Source organism: Phalacrocorax aristotelis, chromosome 11, assembly GCF_949628215.1.
Source record: "Phalacrocorax aristotelis chromosome 11, bGulAri2.1, whole genome shotgun sequence".
NCBI lineage: Eukaryota > Metazoa > Chordata > Aves > Suliformes > Phalacrocoracidae > Phalacrocorax > Phalacrocorax aristotelis.
This window is the reverse complement of record NC_134286.1, coordinates 6,916,360-6,939,248: the sequence shown is the minus strand read 5'-3', so window position 1 is coordinate 6,939,248 and position 22,889 is coordinate 6,916,360. Positions and strand designations below refer to the sequence as shown.

General features: G+C 35.6%; 1 protein-coding gene across 10 annotated transcripts in view; it reads right to left on the bottom strand.

The window, feature by feature from the left end:
• The window catches only part of DIAPH2 (diaphanous related formin 2), a 250,096-nt gene that overhangs the window by 157,515 nt on the left and 69,692 nt on the right, over positions 1 to 22,889 (bottom strand). For all 10 annotated transcript variants that reach the window (XM_075106689.1, XM_075106684.1, XM_075106687.1 and 7 more), the window contains 2 exons: positions 5,263 to 5,364; positions 3,793 to 3,887 (listed from right to left, as the gene is read on the bottom strand). In XM_075106689.1, coding sequence (XP_074962790.1) covers positions 3,793 to 3,887; positions 5,263 to 5,364 — 197 coding nt within the window. The remainder of the gene's footprint in view (positions 1 to 3,792; positions 3,888 to 5,262; positions 5,365 to 22,889) is intronic.

The window sequence follows — 22,889 nt, the reverse complement described above, 5'->3', positions numbered from 1 at the left end:
TTAACAAATAATTAAGGATCTGTAAAACATTCTTGCTCATTTGATTGACTGTTTAATGCTGGTAAAGATCAGACAGTAACTAAGTAATGTAATTATTTAAAACCTATTTTAATTAAGTAGACTGTTGAACAAAGGCCAACATCCATAATTTCACAGTATTTGTCAAATATTTATATTTCATCACACATTAATAAACTTACAGTAAACCTTTTTTTTTTTCTTCCTATCAATACAGAAATACAAGTACCTACTACTAAAACTCCTGGTTTTTTAGCCCTGTAACCAAAATCTCTTAGCATGCTTCATGATTTCTTTTTCTTCATCACACCCCTTTATGGTCTAGAGCTAAGAGATCAACTCATTTTACCCTCAGCTTCTAAGGATGAGAGTTTGGCTCTACTAGCACTGCAGCCATCCATATATATGTTTAAATTTGTTTACTCTCATTACTTGTATTGAATAACTGAAAATTAATCTAAAGGCTTCAGCGATCACACCCTCAAATCCTTGTTAGTACTTTAGGAAACAAAGTTTCGTAATGTATTCATAACTATCTGGGCTTAAATAAAAACAGGGTAAAACAGTTTGTTTAAACATATGAAGTAGCAGAAATCTAAAGCTGACATTAGGAGGCTGAAACTATCACTCACTACTCACTGTCACAATGTCCTGAATTCTCCTGCACAGATGTTTGACAACTGTATGTTTACAAGAACTTATCTCAAAGGCACACTGGGAATTAAGAATATTTTTTCCTAGAGTGTTTTCCTCATGGAATAGTTGTAACAGTATATCAAACTACACATACTCAAACTGATTAATCCAATTAATTTTAGGAAGTATTACAATATAAGTTATAAAAGCAGGATGAAATGAGGAATTGAGAAGCATAACTGAAAAAGCACTTTTCTATATGCTCAGTTATGCTATACCCATTTGGCTTTCACCACTTTGATATTTGGAACAAGGCAGCTTCCACATGTGCAGTTATCCTAAGCATGAATGAAAGCAAGGTTTGCTTCGTAACATTTTTCCAATCAGTAGTATTGAGAACTGTTAAACTAGTAAACTAGTTAAGAACTCAGTCAGAAGATTAGAATAAAAATAAACCAGAATAGACTGAACATGAAATAGATGATACAGCCCATTTACCCAACATATTTCTAAGAATAGCTTCAGAAACACAGAAGGTATCTCTTCTGGGTTATCAGCTAAAACTCCCCGCTATTAGAAGAGACTCTGCCACACCATTCCCTTCAGAAATGGACCAATCTCCAAAGCCTTGGGTTTTTCGAAGATTATAGGCAGCTGAGTTTCTAAGGTAGTTGCATTCATGATGAATTCATAAACATTTATTCTGGTGGTAACACTGCCTTTTACTTACACAACTCCATTTTTCTCCCCGATGCTTATGCACATCACAGCTCCCCATATAGATATGATGTAGTCATATCCCCTCTCAGCTATTTATATTGCTAATCTAATCAAATCAATCTTTTCTTTCTTCCTTCTGTAGACTGTTTCTCCATCCCTCAATCATCTTAAGTAGTTTTTAAGTTCAGCTTCTCCATTTTGAATTCATTTTTGAGAAATGTACCAAGTATTTTAGGTAAGGTCTTACAAGTTCATTATTCAGAAGTGTAATAATTATGCTCTCTACTGGAAATACTTGACCTGATACACCTTGCAATCATATTTGCGTTTTTTATGGTGTGCTGGGTCTGGCTGGGATGAAGTTCATTTTCTTGATAGCAGCCCCTATGATGCTGTTTTGACTTGTGACCAAACCAGTGTTGAAAGCACATCGATGTTTCAGCTACTACTGAACAGCACTTATGCAGCTTGCAGGCCTTCTCTGCTTCTCAGTCTGCAAGTAGGCCAGGGTGGGCAGCCTGTGCCCCCACCCTGACAAGTAGGCCAAGGCAGGTGGTTGGAACCAGGTGAGGGCTTCGCTGCTCCACCTACAGCTCCACCGCAGTGGTAGCTTTACTTGTCCTGTTGAGCACAGACTCACTTCGCCTCAAGCATTTCCAACTGAAAAGCAACATTACCTTCCAGCATCTTACAATTTACACGTAAGATCATGAACTTATATTTCAGGACAACATATTACATCCTATTTCTCTTAATCCAGGTCTCAAGATATCTCCACATTTGTTGTAGAGGCAACTATACCAATATGAAACTACCCTGCATTTGAGGTATTCAAGGTGGGTTTTTTTCTTCCTGTTGATTTTTTTATTTTACTAATCCTGTAGGCTTCTCAGTGAAATGATCCAACATGCCTGATCAATAAGCATAAACTTAAGACTTTATATTACGAAGTACTACATATCATGTGCATAAGCTTCTTCCTAAGACAACATACTTAGCAGCCAAAGATAGTATTTTTAGAAAAGTAAATATATATTAGAGATGTCCTGTATTTAATTTTAGGGCCCATACTCAAACCCAATCAATTTCATGCTGGGACACCTTGAAACAAGACGCCACAGTGAAACACATCAAATTAAGTCAGACGGGAAGTAGTTTCCCATCAATTGGGAACTTCCAAAAACCTTATGCCATAGCAACCCAAAAACCAGGAAGGGGAAAAAAACTAATCAAGGATTATCCCAAATTAACTATGAATGAGAATTTTGGATACTGAAACTATGTTTTCAAGCACATTAGGTTAAGTGGTTTAAGTCTCAGAATATGACGCTATGAGAAAACATAACTGTGTGTACTGCTGAGAGTCCAATAATTTGAGGTCTATGAGAAAACAGCAGCCTTTCTTTAGAGCCTCAGGAAAACAAAACTCCAGAAATATAAGAGGGCCTTGATGGCACAAGAAAAACTGCAAAGGACAATTAAATTTAATTTAATGAATTTCATTCCATTTTCACTGTATGTTTTGCAACATAGTAATTTTGTTTAAAAAAATCATGTTAAGATTTGAAGACGTTCTGAATTACATAACTAACTGTGAAAAGACCAGGCAAGTCAGTTTAGCCCAGGTCCAAGAAAGGAAAAGAAAATAATTTAGAAAGCCTTATGGGGACAAGGGTGCAAGCAGGAGTCAGGGAAGGACAAAAGGATAAGTAGAGGCGAGTATGTCAGCTAGAATCAATCTCTGTATATTAAACAATTCAATACCAGTATCATTGGTGTGCTACATCTGTATGCCATTTTAATTTAAGTTGACATGTTTCTCTGTCACACTTTGTCATGCCCCAGAGATCATGGGGGTGTGACACACTTGCTCTCCTCCTGCTGAGAGGAAATCAGAGGGATGCAAAGAAGCTGTGTTCCATACTTTCTTGTCTCCACTGGAGAGATTTGGGGCTCAAGATAAGACCAAACCAGCTTGAGAGTCAGCTTGATTTACAGATGGGGTTTAGATTGTAGCAGTATCCTGAAACATTCAGATAGTTTCATCTATGACTAGTGACAAGCAGAGATGTTTCCACAAGACTGATGAAACTTCATTATCCAGTAGCCTAATCCAGTAAATGCTTGCCTTCAAAACTGAAAAGTGGAATTATCAGAGGCTTCTTTTTGAAAGAGAAATTCCATAAAGTTAGATTCAAAAGTACTTTTGTTAACAGTGTCTTATAAAGACAGTTTTCCTGCTATAATCGACCATATTCAAAAGTAGAGGTGAAATAAATAAAATGGTAAACACAACTGATGCATTGGTAGCTGATATCCAGAAAACTCTAGACTACTCTTATTTTGAATTCTTATACCTTTACAGCATTTTTATGTGGAAAACAATCTACGAACAAAACCGGAAACACTTTCACATACCTGAATCAAGGATTCACTCAGCTTCTCTTCATCAACCTCCAAAATTATATTTTTTATTTCTTCATAAGGCAAACGGAAAGAACCCAAAAATATCGCTGAAATTCAGCAATAAATAATTAGAATCAAAAAAGTCAAAAAGATTGATATAAAGCAAATAAATACTAGCAACTCAGAAATCATATCTTGATCCAAATCAAGATAATTCATTATGAAGTTTTCCATATAAAACAAACAGTAGAGGAGCCACACTACTGCAGTTCAACTTACGAATTTCACTTCTAAGAAATGAAACTATGACAACAGTTTTAACTGTTTCATCAGCCTCAGGTGCTCCCGAGCAGTGTTACTTATCTCTAGCAATCAAGTCCTGTCTTTATGATTGGCGACATATCTGCATTATTACTTAAACAAGCTTAATTTATCCACTAGAAGACTTCAGCTATTATTTTTTGCTTTCATAACCATGCATGAATAGCTGTACTGAATTTACAATTGGCTGAGTGATATTTACATGACATTCTAGAAAAAATTCCATGTCAAAAGGATAATGAAGAGCTGGGCAAAGACAAAAACACAATACCCTCTCTATCACTTTTCAGGGTAACTAAACTTACACAAGAGAGAATGTATATTGTGACACCCTTCAAAGATAGGACTGCTCAAAGGAATGTGATCTCAGAGCCCCATTCAATAAACTACAAACTATCCTAACACAGATGGATTAGCATACCGTTTTAATAAAGTGCTGTATATTCAACCTAACTACTATGGCTGATTTTCCTGCGTCCATATTTTCAAAACTTCAGTTTTATATCACTTGTATCATAGTGCATTTTCTGCTTAAGAAAATGTGCTCATGGATGTGGTAATAAACAATACACAGATTTGGTTTTACACACTTCGTTTGACACAGGCATAGATGGACTAGTGACATTTTACCGTATTTTCAATTCAAATAAAAGAATCTACTACTCTCAATGACCGATTTCCCTCCATAATTACAGAGAGAAGCAGCAAGCTAAAAATAATAGGTGGGGCTGTTTCCCTTGCAATTTATAGCAGTAGTATTTGCACTTAACCTATTTCATAATATTTTTCTCTTTAAAAGTCTAACCCCCATCAAGCTCTATTTCTCCATTGCTCTAACCAGAAAAAAATGTTAGGAACAGCCTCTCAACCCCAACCCACACAACCTACAACACTGTGCCTTCCCTCACCCTTCCAGTCTAAAGCAATTAATGAAAGAATCAACTTTCTATTTAAAATAAAAATAGTTCATTAACATTTAAGTTTACAAGAGAATTGAAATCATTTATATGTAAAAAACTTCTGAGCTTAAGACTCATCTTCACATTAGCCAGTTTTTAGAAAAATAATATTGCACATATAAACAAAAAAGAAATAAAACATTTAACAACAGGCATGTGTATACATGCTAGTTATACACCTAATGCATCTGGCATCACTTACATAAGTTTTGTGCACTTTTTCCATCCAAAATTCTTAATTCTTTAATCTTTTTCTTTGACTGAGCTGCTTTCTTTTCTTCTGATTCTTCTACTGTCTTCTTAGCTGTAAAGAATGTATTTATTAAATTCTCATTCATTATTACAACTGTTAAATCTAACAGACGAATAGCAACTCAGCTAGAATGCCATAATAATGCATCTATTAGAATCAGTTCAAGGCAAAATGAATCTGCTGCCTCAATGTACTCTAAAATGTCCAAAGAAACAAAGCAAATATACAAAATTAGGAGGAACATGAAATCAAAATGTTAATACTACAATGACCAATTTTCCCAAGCACTATCAAATTGTATTTTTATATTTTAACCCACAAAATTTGTTATCTTCAGCAGCAGTTTATTCTGAGCACCTTTAAAAACACAGTGATTTGGTGTTACCTCAAAGCACATGAGTGCCCTCTGTTGAAACATTAATAGCTCAAATACCATTTGAAGTTCTTCATCCAAAACCAAGATAAATCATCTGAGATTTATCACACTATATAAATGTAGGCTTTTACTATTTATGTTAGCACTGGTAAAGAGCAAAACCAAATAAGAAAACACCATGTATTTTAAATTGTTTGGGGTGGGTGGGTGGGGGGGTGGGTGGGTGTGGTTTTTTTTTTAATTAGCAAGGATCACTACCCTTATATTCACTACTTAAAATTATGCAGAGAATAACACAGTATTGAAATACTTAAAATGTATGCTGCTTTTTTGCATAATTTAACATACTTAATTTTTACAGAATTTTCTTAAGTATTAATTAACTAAACCCATTAACAAGGATTTCTTTCCTTTTAAATATCACATATTTGACATTGAAGAAATAGAAACTTAACGTGCTTAACATTAATTAAATTTAATGAACATTTTAAGTTTCTCAAAAGTAACCGAAAAACTTGAAAGTCAAGAGGAAGTTTTAAAGCAGACTAAATATGCCTTTCTTCTCCAAGCATTGTTTTTCACTGTACTAATTTCAACACTATGGGCTTTATTAGAGGTATCTCTTAAGAAAAGATGTTCAGTTTTAGTGTGAAGAAAAACACCAAAGCCTCAGTTTCAACCCCTCAAAAAAACAGGACAAAGAGAACAGTTATTTTTACCTTATACACATTACCACTAGGAGCACATCTGGCATAAAATAATTCTACGGGGTTTATACCACTTGAATAATTAGTTTACCTTGGGCATTTTTATACCAGCGTTAACTAAGCTAGTACAAGACAGCGCTCTCATCCCCAGCTACCTCTAAAAAGCCTAAGCAGAAAAAGCTAAAGAGAAAAGATGATTCTAATGCAATGCAATACTTGCTGTCCCCTTGCCCTGCCATTATTCTGCAAGCCTAACTACACAAGAATGACCAGCTTGCTTTATATTTTAAAAAAGGACAGAGCTACTCAACAACTTGATAATGCACTTCATAATACTCAAAATTCCCACCAGCACTGACCCTTAAACTACATTTAAAATCCTGAAATGACACTCCATGAAATAATCACACCTTTACTGCTAATTGTTCCCAATTAAACAAGGAAATAAAACCAGGTGCTCAACAAAACAAACAAAAGATACCCAAGAGATAAAAATTACTTGTCCCGTGAGAAGTCAATAAACATTGTAAGTTCTGTTAGACCAACAGAAGCTAGTGAAAAGCCTGGATTTGCGTCTGTTGAGACAGGTGTGAGAAATTATTCAAGATCAGTGACCTATTCCAAACTTTATCTGTTTAATAACTAAACCCTCTGGATTTCCATATGTGATTGGGTCTTTAAAGTGTGGAACAAATACACACCCTCACAATCAGCTCGCAGGGCACCACACTTGTCACATTAGTTGTGAAACTAAACACAAACCTGTCCTGTAACCAGTTAAGACAACACACACACACACACAAAGCCAGTGTCTTGTGGCTTGCAAAACTGCAGAGGTATCAAAAATAAGAAGTCATAAAAGAAAAGAAAAAACAGACATTTTTGTTACCAAACATCACCCTACACAAATGTTACTTTTTTCCTACAGGGGTAATTCACGTACACCTGATCAGACTCGGAAAGTGAGAGAAACCCCTGTGAGCAAGAGTTCAAGGGCAAAGGTGTTAAATGAGCCCAACTCAAAACATTCATTGAGTTCCTCAGTTACTGCAGTATCAAAAAATGAAAATCGGTTTTGGGGGTTCAGTTTTAAAGCATACAATATTTTCCAGAAAGAGCCCCTCAGAAGATGGGCTGGGTCAGAATTCCCAAAGGTACCTCTGCTCATACAGGCCAAACAAGGAGCTTTCATTATTATCCTTTCTCAGACGTTTCCAGATTGCACTCTTCTAGTGGCTGTGAAACTAGTAACCACATTTAGAACCAAAAAGACCAAACATTCAAAAGTTTGATAACAAACCATGGCTGCTCTTACTTGCTTAAGCCTGAAGGACTGTAACACCCTCATGTATAAACCATCCATTTTATAAATAATTAATGTCTGGGTTAGATTAAAACTTTTCCATTTGGAAAAGACCAGAGAATATGTCCTTTCCAAAGGTTCTCACCTTTTCAAGCCTGAGAATTTAAAGACTAAGTTAGCTTTATGTCAACTGAAAAAAAGAGCATGGAGGAATAATCAAATTAGATGCTTATGTCACAATCCAGCATCAACACCACTCTTACCAACCTAATACTCATAGGCAGAAAGAGACGTTAAATTACCCAAATTTCTCCAACACAGTTTGACCCATGCTTGAGATTACTTTAAGCATCAGAGAGCTATCAAAAGCCAGGCCCTTCCCTCTTCTGCTAGTGGCTCTCCCTCCCTCTGATTGCATAGTGCATTTTAGCAGACTTGACTGTGCCAGGACCATGGATTACAGAGTTTGAAAAAATAACTGAATAAATAAAAAGCTACTTGATACATTTCAGAATCAATATACAATTGCTGACCAACCTCCCAACCCTTTTCAGGTACTCCCTTCACAAATGCCTGTTTAAAGATGAGACACGCTTTTTGGTCTGATGCCATAGAACCAGCGGGAGAGATGAAAAAAAGGATTTTATAGCAGTTCAACATAGAGTAGCTCAAAAAAGCAAGATGAAAAATCAATCTGGAAGCTAAAGCATCTGTATTACTTCATACAGCCCTTGGAGTTCAGTGCTGTGATTATTCATCACAGCACATGGATAATGCCTACACCTTCATTCAAAATCTGCTTGTTTTAAAACTGACAAGTCTTACAGACAGTACCTATAACTAGTGACAGTCATACCCAGATTTCCATATAGTTTAGGAAAAAAGGTGCAGAGTATGGATTTCCTTACTTTCTGACCACAATAACTGGTTAAGAAATAGGACACTGAAAAAAAGACAGGTCAGGTTGCCAAGTTTGAAGCTTTATTCCACAGGGTCCATCTCCCACCCAAATCCTTGCTGAGCTAGCCACCCACCCCCGAGTGCCCTGCTTAAGTTTGCCTCTCTTGTTTCAGAACATGATTAGCTTTTTTCCCCACCTTAAATCAGGCTTGATCCAAGTTCAGCCCTCCAAATTCATGGCTCACCTATTTCACTTCCCAGAACTTACTCACTAATCAAGTTTATGTCAGTCCTCCGTTGCGTTAACAGCCCTGGAAAGATGGCAGAACCCTCCAAGAAGCGGTTACGCCTGTCCAGGTACTCTAGCAAGCACACTTTGCAAAACGTATTAATATCTCGAGACATTCAGTCCAGAAGCCCAAGTATTTTGTCACCATGAGAAAGCAGCCTGTGTACCAACAGAGTAGAGTTGAGACTGAAAAGGGCCTGTCAGGTTGTCCTCTCATATTTCAGATCGCCATGTCTCTGGTAACTGACAAAGCTAATGCACTTCTGCTGTGTTGATGCAAAGCATTTTTAAATCCCCCTACCCTAAATCTCTGTTTTTCTTCTTGAAAGTTAATCCCTTTTCACACAAATTTATGTAGATTAGTATTTGGACTCATCTGGAGTATATATATATACACACACACAAACAATCACACATACCTGCGCGGATTTTTTTGTTTTGAAGATAGGGAGAAAATTATACTCCTGGTTGTTCAAAACTATTTCCCCATTCAGTTGAGAAGAAGTAGGAAAAAAGCAAGCATTTTTTAAAAAACTAATTAACAGCCAGTGAAATGACAAAATACCCGCTGATGCATAATTATCTCATGCTGGTTACAGCTATAAAATGTTTTTGTTGAGTTTATTTTCCTTTACCATCTACTTCAAGCAGACAGGAGAGGGAAAGGAAAAGAGAGCCAGTATGATAAAGCAACAGGGGAAAAGGTAGTTTTAGCATACTTGGACATCTCTTTGAAGACCAGAAAATCCAGATCTAAACACCAATGTTACATAACCTACTTTTTTTTTTTCTAATTTAGATTGGAGCTCTATTTTGTTAGTAACAACATATTTGTTATCAGTGTTAGAGGAAAAAAGCTGATGCAACGTGCTGCAAGGGACTGTTTTCTGTTCATCTTACTTTACGCAAAGCATGTGCAGCTCAAGTGTGTACTTTTAGCGATACCTTCAGCTGGGAACTAATTTAATCCCACAGAAAGCACACTGCTTGAAACCCATGTAGGGTTTAAAGAAGAAATGGCAACACCAAACAAAATGTTATGCAAGTTTAAAATACATTAAACAAGACTAATGATAACCATGGCATAAAACATACGAAAACATGGTGAAATGCTTCAGAGATATAACTAGGATAAAAATTCTACCACCAGTACTTTTGTATTTCTGTAGCAAAAAAAACCTGGCTTTTTAAAATTACTATTCTGCACCTGTTCATTAATTTAGCTACTGAGTGGCATTGACAAATTTTTAAAAATATGTACAATTTTACTTAATGCTATTGGAGCTGTTAAAGCATTTCAATCTGAGCTGAAATGTCCAGTTCATATTAACCTCCCCCCTCTTTTTTTTTTTAATTAGGCAGTGAATAATTTTAATAAAGAATTAAGAGTAAAAACTGACAGTCATGAACATGATGAGGATAAAAATTAAAGGGAGACAAAAAGGAGTACATTCAATTCCAGTGTGGAGAAAACAGGGATTTAGGTGAACCGTAGCCTATCTGAACCTGAGCTTTTATCTCCAATTTTGATCAGGTCTGTACCCACCGTGAACAAATGGCCCTATGTTGTCACAGGAAATGAGTAATTTCATCTTATTTTCATCTGTCAAGTGGCTTATCAATGGCATTTACTAGTATTTGGCAGCAAAAGTAAATATACAAAAGAAATTAATTGCTTTATTATTCCCTTTACCTGAAAGAAGTTCTACAGCTAATACAGGAATATAGGAGAAAAAACATTAAGCACACATAGAGTTTCAAGGGCTGTAAACTATACATACAGAAGTATGCCTGAACAGATGAACCTATTAATTACACTAAGAAGTTCACTAAAAAAAAATCCCATGTGATATAACTTGGTACAATAATGAAATGAGCTAGGAAAGCCACTGGAAAATTAGATGATGTTTTGTAGCACAAAAATTCAGTAAATTTTACTGCAACATAATCAAAATTCTTTAAGCTTGGCTAAACTGATGATATTGGGAAGCTACTGATACTTTTGTATTTCTGCATTACTTCTAGAGGCACCCAAGAATGGAAATAAAAGTCAAAGGGAGGAAAGTCAAACATAACGTAGCCTCAAATTTGCACTTCTCTTCCCTCACAGTACACCAACACTGCCTTTCCACATGCCTAACCGCATGCTCGCTACACCCAAATGAAACGGCAGCAGTTTGGACACGTTAGGCCTAGCTAGCACAGCTGTTAGCACATGCCTGTGAACTTCCAGCAGCCACTTGCTTCAGTAACCTAGATGAAATATGACCAACCTCTTCTTCTAGACAACAGAACAAAGTTGGGCAAGTTTTACATGCTCAAGGAACCAGATAGCCAAATTACACAAACAACCTGTTTATCATCAAGAAGTGCAAATGGGTCCAGAAGTATCCTGAAGGAGCAGGGCCCTGTCAATGGCAACAAGTCAGAAAACAACAGTGCAGACTAAACAGACCCGTGACCATGGAGGTATTCTCTATCCAATCCTGTAACCAATGAAACTAGAGAATATTCAACGGATCCTAGAGGAGAGACTCTGGGAGATGCCACGGTCCTGCACCTGGACTATGCATGGCACAGCTGAAGCCACAGCTTCTCTCCTGGACTGTGCCATCCGTCCTGCAGAACACTGACATCATGCCATTTGTGAACCGCACAAACTGGAGATTAAAATGGTTTGGTATCCAAGTCACTTAGAGTCTACACACTGTCATTTGGTCTTAAACTTTGACAAATAGCAAACCTTTTTGTCAAAAATCTAGAGGCAAATGCCAGAGCATTACCAGATGCTAGCCGCGCCCTCTTGCCAGTTAAGTCAGCAGCTGTGTCATCTCATGTTTATTCCCAATGCCACCTGGCATTCTGCAGTTCACCTAAAATCACTCAGTTATCAATTCCTGAAGTAAAATTAATTAAGCACTCCTGCTGTCACTCTGTCCTTTCTGCAATCAGAAAAGTACCTGGTACAGCATTTAAAAAAAAAAAAATTTATTACAAATAAAGCAAGTAATTGATCTGAAAGTGGATCTTAGTTTGAGCTCTAAAGATAAAAAAATAAAACTGACGGGAAAAAAACATGGAATCTCTTGCAATCTTGTATGGTTTTTTGCCTAATTAATGCAATCAAGCTGAAGGAAGTGACATCAACCCAACAAATTATGCTCTACGGAAAAAAAAAATGATTACTTAGTTTTACAAATTAGTTTTGTCAAAAAATAGCAGAGGATCTTAATTCTTATTATTTGCTCTTATAATACAATTATTATTATTATATTTGACCACCGCATTTAATGACTATATGAAATATTTCTAGTTCTGTTAAAATTGCCCTGAAATTGTTGTAACTAATCTAAGTTTCAAGAGCAATTTGAAAATCTGCAGCAGGAACTTGTGCAGTGAAGTTGTACAGTTAAAGTATATTTGATTAACTACTCCATACTGCAGTTGCTTTCAGCTTTCTATCAACAGCCTGAAATCAAGTAGATGTCTGGCCACAAATACTGTATTTAAAAAAAAAAAAAGGCCACACAACTGATTTTGCCCCCTTCTGTTTACTCTGCTAAAGACCAAGGCAAAAGATGTTGCCTTTGTTTAAAGTGAAAAACAGTAAGCAAATATTAACAATTCAGCACATAAAATGGTCACAGAAATACATGCAAGTACTCCTTCTGAACATTAGAAATCAAACAACAGCAGGCAAACAAAGATTAATCTGAGAATATCCTCAATGGGCCTACTTAACTGTGTTGTACAATGTGCTTGTAAGAAGCTGGAATAAAAGCTAGCAGCCTTTTCTGTGAACTCTTTTCTCACACTCCCACCATGAATATTTATATAGAAGAAAGCCTCAGGATTGTCCACCCCATTTCTGCCTTTGCCACAACCACTGCTTCAACATCTGTGACGCTTAACTTGAGCATGCTCCAAAGAGATGCTTATCCTCAGTTGGTTTTGCTGGGTGTTGAGACATTACATCTTTGCTGCCTACATATTAGTGCTTGACTAATGACTACAAAGATCAGTCAATGCATTTTAGAAGAAATATAGTAAGTTTTTATATGGGTCAGACAAGACATTTGCCTATAAAAATAAAATGCTGCCTAAAATAGTATTTCTACTTTAGTCAGTCGCATGTGTCAGTTTTATTTTTTTCCTCTGATATCAGGTCATCATCACCTCAGAACTGTGAGATAGAGTAGAACCTGGAAAATAATTATAGCGAACTGGTAGGCCTGTTATCCATACAGCTTTCAAAAGTAAAAGAAAAGCATCAGGACTTAGACCAAAAGAAAATTCAAAGTAAAACAAAATGTAAAAAAATTACTATCATATTTTATCAAGTTTTTAATAAACTCATTTTCTGTTATGACTATGAACAAGCCTAGCAAACAAAAACCTTTAAATGAATAGCTCGGCTATCGTTCCTCTTGATTACGCTTGTAAAAGGCACATCTTTCCCAATAAAGACACTTAAAGGAATCACATTTTGCAAAGGAATTTTAGAAATAATGAAGCTAAAAAAAAAAAAGATCCCAAGATCCAAAAATCCTTTTATACAGTCAAGTTAAACAGATATTAGTGGTTAATGGAATGGACTAAAATTTTACTAAAAGTGAAGCGCTAACTTGTTTTCCCCTTTCACTGTGATATCTGACATATAAAGCTCCTGACTAAATACTTAAACACTAAGGAAAACACACATTTCCAAATACACATTCTAGCATCCTCTCCCTTTTTGAAGTATTTCTTTACAATCAAAGTTTTAAACAAACGTGCATGAAAATTTGTTTCACTTCTATGTACCTAAAATCCCAAACCACTCAGTTTACCATCTTCAATACCCACTGTAGTTTTTGTGTGTGTATTGGGGTACATCCTGGTTATACACTCTGACCTACACAGTGAAATACACAGTTACATTTTCATTGACTTAGTACTTAGGAAATTTGATTTAATTTTTAGTAAAAATGAATGCTATTCTCCTACTAATTTAGAGTTTAAAAAAAATATTGGTAATTAGCTGGTATTTACTGTTTCATTAAGCCAGTACAACTCAAAGGGATGCTTACATAGGCATCAGGTCCAGCACATAACTTCACAGGGGAAAAGGATCATATTAAAAATAATTGGGAAATTATCTGCCTTAATAGATTCCATTAATTTCTATAACCAGTAAGCAGTGCCCTGTGAAGCTGACTGGAAGTCACAGCTTTGACAGTTGATAAATACAAATAGCAACTTTTATCCTTATTTATAAAATGTTGATAAATTAGTCTTCCATAGCAAGTGTTGGATACTGTGGCCTTGTCATGGATGGTATCAAATCTAATTAGTTGCACGTAATCTATAAGAAGCATACCTTTTAACCTAATCATATGTGGGCACAAATATTTTTGGTACATGGCAGTGACAATAAGACAGGTTATTACAACCTTTAGGTTAGAATTACTTACAGTTTTAACCAGACACATTACAGGACAGTGACTTGTTTGGAACAGGAACTGCCACACCACACTGTCACAGGGAAGACGTAGTGCATCTTTCTGCTTTACAAACATTCTGATTAATCATCATTCTAACTAAGGTCATCTCAACAGAGTTTCAATATACTGTGACAGCAAAATGTTTCTGGCATACTAATGAAACTCTGAAAAACAAACAGTAATTGAGCCATTTGATGATTCCATACCAGGACAACCAAAATGGAGAGGTTCCCCGCCAGTAACTGGGGGAGATCAATTGATACTTATTAGATAATGGCCACGATTCAATGATGTATCACTGTTTGCCTTTTGTATATCACGTACAATTTTGGTCTTCCCCTCTGTGGTCTTTGAAAACATGCAGAGAATAAATATAAATTAGGTATTAATGAGACTTGCAATGACAGGAAAAGGAGGTAACAAACCAGGAAGACTAGCAAGCAGCAGGACTGAAACACTAGAAAACTACACATTTGTTTGAAATACAGAGAAAAATCAATGCCACAAGTTATGAATGCTAAAAGATCACGAGTTCACTGAAGACAAAATACAATGAAGACTCCACTATGTAAAAAGATGTTACCTCTGGCTTAGAAAAAACTGTTGGAAGCCGGGAAGTATCACTAGTTTATTTTATGTACATAAAGAGACAGACATTTAACATATAATATTAACTAACATATATTTACTCTTTTGCCTAAGCATCAGCTCTCAGTCATCTGTCCAAGACAAAATACTGGGCTCAGCCAGCCTGAAGACAGCCCTGGATGGTTGTATGTGTAACTACTACCTCCTAAGAGATTTACCTTGAAAAACCTTTCTCGGGGTCCAAGTATCTCAAAGTGTGTTGAAAACACCCAGGTGCTCACTGAATACATGTGCAATGATTATCTGCCAAAAGATAAATTACTTCCACATTACAGGATTAATTTTAGGGGACCTACCAGAATACTAAACTGTGCCACTTGTCTTATAGCAGACTAAAAATAGTCCTGAAATGCACAGCTACCAGTCTCTCACCTTTACCAACAGTTGGGTTCACTATTCACTGCAGTACATTTTAAGCATATATGCATACAGAATCCACAGTATATTCTAAATTTAGCAAATGTAATCTATGCTCTGCTTACCTTTATATTACCAACATAAGCAAAATCTGGCTAGAAAGATTCATTAAGAAGGTAGCGTCTCAGCGCTAATGATCTAAATGTCTTAAATTTAAGAACAAAAAAAGGACAAAAGGAAGACCTCAAAACTTATTCCATGCATACTACCATTCAGAATATGCAACTTACAGGTAGTTGGACATCCACTTATAAAAAACGGTCAATTTACCATGTGGACTTTTTGCTTTTAGAGAGCCTTTAAGTCATAACTTCCTTATTCACTTGCTACTTCACATTGGAAACTTATTCTGTAATAGTATTCTAAAATACTCTAAAATATTACCACCTTAAAGAACAGAAACAGGTACCTGGAAGAATGAAATTTCAGTGAAGTTTCAGTTTCCCACAACTGCACAAGACACGACACTTACAGAATATACAAAACTACCCTCAACTTCACATCATTTAGAGATCATTAATGAATAATTCAATAACTCAACAGAATTATCAGCTTTTTATCTGTGTTAATGCCTATGTACCTAGTACTTTCAAATTCTCAATTAATTCAGAAAATTAATAGCATGATTCTTAACTTTTAATCCTTTAGATAGCTTTTGAACGGGTTTCCAAAGGTTTTCCAAAGAACCTTTATTCCTTTAGATAATAGAGCTATCCTTACTCATGGCAGAAACTCTTGCAATGGCAGATATTCTGTTCGAAGCATTACATTTGCAACAACTATCAATCAGATAAAAGTTGCAATCTCAGAAACAGATGAGGAATTATATTTTTTTTGGTCAGCAATAAAGGAAGAAAAATCAGTTTTGCACATAAAATCAACAGGAATGGGGAGAGGAGCAGTTTTTGTAAACATGACAACGTTGCAGGGCAACATGATACGTAACGGGAACTAGGTCATGAATCAGACCACATTTTGCCAGTTTACACTTGTATTTCATGTCAGAGAAATTTGAGAGAAAGTCCATTTAGGAAGTAATATGGTATGTACTAGCTATGGTGCTGCTGAAAGACGGAGGGAACATTTCTTTAATACAAACTTAGAAGAGTTATTTTATCCATAAGGACATAAGTTTTGCTTTACCTACATCTTTGTTTACAGTGGGTTTCTATTTTTTTAAACAAATACACTGTTATTTCTGGAACTCTGCTGGAAGCTTTCAGGATATTAAAATAAAGGTGCACAGTCTATTTAACAGTCAGCACAAGCTGGCCAGGTAAGCAGCTGATCTGTTTTCCATCCTTTCCTCCAGACTTTTCTTTTTTTTTTCCTCCCACCTTCACTTGGGTCACAAATTCACAGCCAAATTCACAGCCAGCTGCGTGGCTCTACTTCAGCTGAAGAACCTGCATTACAATGCTCAGCTTTTAAACAGCAGCTGGATATAGAGCCTCCTTCATAAATATTGAGAAAGTTTCCAGAAAACATGGCTACAAATAAAACATCAGGAGGCAAAAGACATTGTTCTAAAATCATCCTGCATAGAATTATAGAACACAGACCTAGAAGAGACAAGTGATTGACCTCCAACTCACTACCAGTGCATTTTATGTACATATATAGATATAAATTCTTGCACATTGAAGATAACCTGCAATTTAGGAAAATTTCCACAACAGATAATCTTAACAGTTCATTTAACAAAAAACTACTGTAAAATCCACTGGATGGGCTATTTAGTCATGTTCTGAGTAACTAACTTCAAATTAAACAGATTTTTCTAGCACCTAACTTAAATTTCTTTGCAAAAAGTGAAGTTTAAAAATAAATAACAACAAACCTTGAAAAATAATATCTTTTGAGTGTTATTTTTCCTGTTTTGACATTAGAGAAAGCATTCTTTTCAGTCTAACCTTTTTACCTATTCATAGAGAATGTGTTTTATTCCAGGAATATAGATCTATCTTTGTTTAAAAACAAACAAAACCCACTTATTTTTTCAGTTCAACTTCTGAATTTCTTTTTCATCGAATTCATATAAATAATACTCCCTGTAAGAGCATTATAGATCAAGAGTACTTCATGAATGTATTCATATTTCATGCTAATTAGTCTTTGTATACAATCCCTTTCGCTGATGTGCCTAGTACATGTGTCTCTGTCCTCAACTGCTGGTTAAATGTGCTATAGTTTATTTGAGCACCGCATCACTGAGACTGAAATAGACATTTCAGAAGACAAAACTGCCTTTCTTCCTCTGCTGTATTTTATAAAGCTGCTAAAACAAAAGCTCTATTTCCCTTAGAAAAGCAAGGCACAGCATTGTTAGTACATTCTGTAGCTACTTACTGAGTTATCGCACATTAAGGTGGAATCCCAAACTTGTTGAACGTATGTATGTGGGCAACATTCACTTATCTGTGTATGGCAAGTAGTGATCCTTACTCTTTTCTAATGGGGACCTCTGAGACACCAAATGTAGGAAAAAAAGAAAAAAACAAACATGCAAGCCTTTGAGAGTTTACATCCCCTTATTTTTCTTTACAGTCAGAATTAACTCTCTCACCTTTTCAAGATTTTAATTTTTAAATTCTGAGAACTCGAGTCTAACAAATTAATACATGAATTCTGTAAGTTACCACCTAAAATTTAAGGCATCATAACTAAGACAGCTGAGTCACAACATTGTTAAACACACACACAGAGGAGACCTTTTAAGAACATACACGGCTCTTCTCACTCCAATATCTTTCCTTCCATTCCTTTAAGACAAAACACTGCTCTGCAAGTTCATCACAACCCCAATGCCAACCACGCGTTCTGGAAATCAGTTTGTCACACTTCCAAAATCAGATTTTTAGGGATTAAATAAAACAAGAGGTTCATTAATTTATTACAGTTTCAGAATTACCAAGCAGTTCCCAAAGTTTACTGAAGGAATACCAAGAAATACCTAAAATTACTCAAGCAGCAAAACCCTCATACTTTTCTTAAGTGGAAAAACTATGATAGTAAACCTGACATACTTGAGAAAAAGAAAATAGCCTTCCTCAAATTCCGCTGCTGAAGCTTTTTGACAAAATTACTAATGTAAAGTTGCAGGAAAGCTGAGCAGCTGGGGTTTCTTTTCTTTATTAATACTCCTCTGTTCCACAGATTCCTTAACCAAAGAATGATCTTACAGCAAGCATATACACACGTGATACCTTCTACAGTGTTTCACACATAGCACAAAAAAAGGCAGATAATCAACGTGTATCTGCAGAAGTAACACAGTGAGGCAGTAGCCAGCGAGGTTTCTTATTTTGAGTACTTGTTCCTCAAGTCTCCAGTGGGGAAGACTAACTTGTCCTAGTGACATTTCAAAAGGGTTAAGCAGTGCTTGTTAAACTAAAACTGAACGAATCACCTCCACATTAGAGCATATGACCTGGATTTAGAATAGATATAATGCTGACTTTGGAAATGAATTTGATTTCTATAGGGATTGTGTGGAATACATTATTATATACCTCAAAGCAACCAATGAATAAAGCTAGCAACTTTCAAATATCCCAGACCTCAAACTATTTCCCATCTGTCTCCTAATCTGAATATAATTTAATTCATGTACAGACTGAAGCTGCAATTATTACAGTTCTTTATGTAATGCTAACCAAGAGAATATCCAAACTATTCAATCTGAACCCTTCTGATACAACACCAATGCTGTGGAAAAAATACTAACTTTAACTATTGCACATGTGAAGCAAGGAAGATCCAGGAATAACAAATAGAAGATCCAGGAAAATCCCATCTATATTGGACCTGTCCCTCATTAATTTTTTCCCTTATTTCCTTTTATAAGCAGAGTCCTAAAAGAGACATAATTAAAGCGTACTGCAGCCCAAGAACTCCAGTAAAATTCCTGCATCTGTTCAAATTTATCGCAAGATCATTCTGAAAGAATTATTTATTTACGGGTTTACAGGAAAACAATACAATGTACAAAACTAAAATAACACAACTGACACTGATCCTAACTTCTGAGACAGTCTAAATAGATTTTTTTAAAAAAAATCTGGGGTATTCTTCATTAACTGTCACATGATGAAAACAACTCTACAATCCCAAACTGGGGGAAAAAAAAAAAACAAACAACTCTATTTCAACCTTCTTGTATGTTTCAAAACAAAGTCTTCACAAAGTATCAGCGTTCCCTCAAATTAGTCCACCACAGACAAAGCTTGCGGTCAAAATACTAGCATCAGCGAAGTCATTTATGAACAAAAAGCCTCCATTTGTTCTCATTAATGTGTACAACAGTGCCTATCTGCACATTTCATCATACAACCCTGAGTTTTATCATACAGAATTAGTGTTAAGTACAAACAACACAGAACTGACAGACACTCCCAAGTAAATCAAGTAAAAGATATTTTTTTTGTTACAGTGTTTTTTAAATACAAATTTGAGGATGAATATTCAGCTTCTGATCTACTTCTAGCAAATAAGTAGTATAATTGCTAGTAGGTCATACCAACAGTATATTTTACATAGTGTGGTTTTCCAAAATAAAATATATTTATTCCTCATGACTCAATGTTACAAATTACCTTCCATATAGAAAAGGAACCATTTAACTTATTGAGAGGTATGTGTGCTAAAATGCTATTTGAAATAAAATCTGAGGAACTAAAATTTACAAACATTGCCTCCTAACTGGAAGCTTTTGTTTGTTTGGGTCCCTTTAGAACGCTATTCTCATTTTAGTCCTTTTGTAGTATGATGAATGAAATGGGTACCGATGCTCCTGAAATAAAAGACACACATTCCCTTCAATAGAAGCAGGTGCTATCGAACAGCTACCATTTGCACGGTGGCTTCATCATACAAAAAAATTTACATAGGAACATACATACATACAAGTAACTCTTGGGAGGCCTCATTTGTGATTCTCCTGAACAATAGCCCAGCTGCAGCAAAACTACATGCGTCGTTCCTAAGGTCTGTGTGGAAACCGTGCTTCTCTCTGTAACTACTGAAAGTTTGTTTATAAAGTATAACTATTAAGGACTCAACTTCTGCATGTCACCTTTAGTACCTGATGCAAACCTGAATACAAAGAACACACGCACCTTCCCCCCCTTCTTTTTTTTCTTGATACTTTAAACATAGCAAGACTGGATATCTCTATCTGGTACCAATTGGCCCTGACACTTCTGGGCAGAAAAGCTTTTTTATTTCATTGGTAATTACATACAAATATTCTTTTCCTTCATCAAGAAATATATTTATATGCATTTACTGTGATCGTTGTTTAAATAATTCTAAGATCATTTAAGAACCAAAAAATGCATACAGAAATATATAAAAATACAAACACAGAGACACATATATAAATCTACAATAAGTAATAATAATTTCAGGCATCATTTTATTTAAACAATGCAAAGTTTTTCTATCCCTGAGTTTGACATTTTACCTATTGGAAAAATCGGGTTGAGAAGGAAAGGAAAAGATGACAAATGGCAGATTAATAACTCACTCTTTCTTCTGTATGGTACTTGAATTTACTCTGTTGTTGGAAAAGAACAACAATTTCAAATACATTGAAAGATGAAAAGAAACCAGCCTGCTTCACTTCTGTGTGAAACTGACATATCAAGACTGATTACCCAAGCATGCAATCTAACTAAATGAAATTCCTGTAAGACACAGAAACATTTGGTGACCCCACACTGCCAAGCAGTATCTTCCTTTGCTTTGGATTCATATACTTCTGAAAAGCAGAGGGCTTGTGAAACAAACATATATATCCTGAATTAATCAGAAGACCAAGGGAGCCACCTGCAGTTTGCAATCCAGAAACAAACATATTATGAGTTCGTGGGGTTTTTTAATTTTTCATTTCACCAAAGCAATTCATGTACAACATATCTGTGTTTAATACTAGAGATTCCTCTACCAATCTGAAGCTCGCTGTCTCACACCTACAAATACAGCTGCATTAGAGGAACTTTGGCCAAAACTGAGTGCATTTAAAGCTTGTAACAGCTTAAGTTCTCTGCAGATTTTGATCTGGGCTTCTTAGCATATCAAATTCAGATGCATTTCTTAAAAGTACTAAACCCTTTTCCTTTTCTTTATAAGTACCGAATGTAAACGACTGCAGTTTTTGTTCAGGTTTAATGATCCACTGACCTCATTCTTCGGCGGCTACTTATCTCCTTACTAAGAAATTGCTGAAAAGTGAGATAAACAAAGTTTTTTTCTCCCCACTAGAAATGTTTCATTATATCAAGCAAAAAGGAAGGGCTGATGAAGAAAGATGAGTATTTCATATTGTCATTTGTCAGTCAAGAATAACAGCGAATACAAGCTTTATAATATTCACAGAGGAACACTGCACAGAGGTAGAATTAGCCTTGAAATACAACATCACTTCAATGGCAGAATAAAAACATTAAAACTGCATTTAAAGCATTGTCCTGGTTTCAGCTGGGATAGAGTTAATTTTCTTATAGCTACTATGGGGGTATGTTTTAGATTTGTGTAAACTTAATTATTTCAGTGAGAAAGTTTGAAGTTAAAACATTCATTCTGATCAAAGAACACTACCTGCTTCAGCAAATAACTGGTCACAGCGGGGTTTAAAAATAATAAAATTCATGTCAGAAAGACATAGCTGTTAACTAGGGGGACAAGGGGAAGGAACAAACAAACAAAACTAAACAAAACAACAAAAAAAAAAAAACAACTGAATCAACAGTATCTACTGACTTACATTGAAACTAGCTGGTCTTTCTTTCTTGCTTTCTCCCTTTCCTCAATATCTGGCAGAGGTATAAATAGAAAGAGTATAATTTACTCTAGAAATATAAAAATACCTGCAAAGTAACACTATCCTTTAAGAATGGGTGGTTTCACACAGGAGAAAAATTACACACTTTTCTTCAGGAGATTAAAAATCAGCCTGTTTTGTATCAGATGTAGAACACAAAAAACACAGCTTTAAAATGCCCTTCCCAACTAGGTGGTTTGGTAGTCAGTTCTACATTCCCTTCTTGCATAAAAGTACTTCGCACAATTAAATTGGGAGGACACAAGAAGGTTCAAAAGACAGAAACTACTGTGAACATGCGGTGGCTCAACAAGTAGCAGCAAAAGGGCCTCAAAGAAAACTCAGCGCAGACTGCACACGGGTATTCCACATTTGAACATAATGTGAATATCTTCTGCAGGATGGTAACAACTAAGACCACACTATTTACTTGCACATGGATATTACAGAATTAACATGTTAATAGTATCAACAAAATGTGTTCAAACCAGAAGGGTTGTTTTAATTAAAGCCTAATACAAATATACTAAATACATTGCATCTTCCTGGTTCAACACAGAAGAAGAAATTAAATACAGACAGTTATACCATTCATACTGCTGTACTATAGAACTTTCGGGGAAGAGGAAT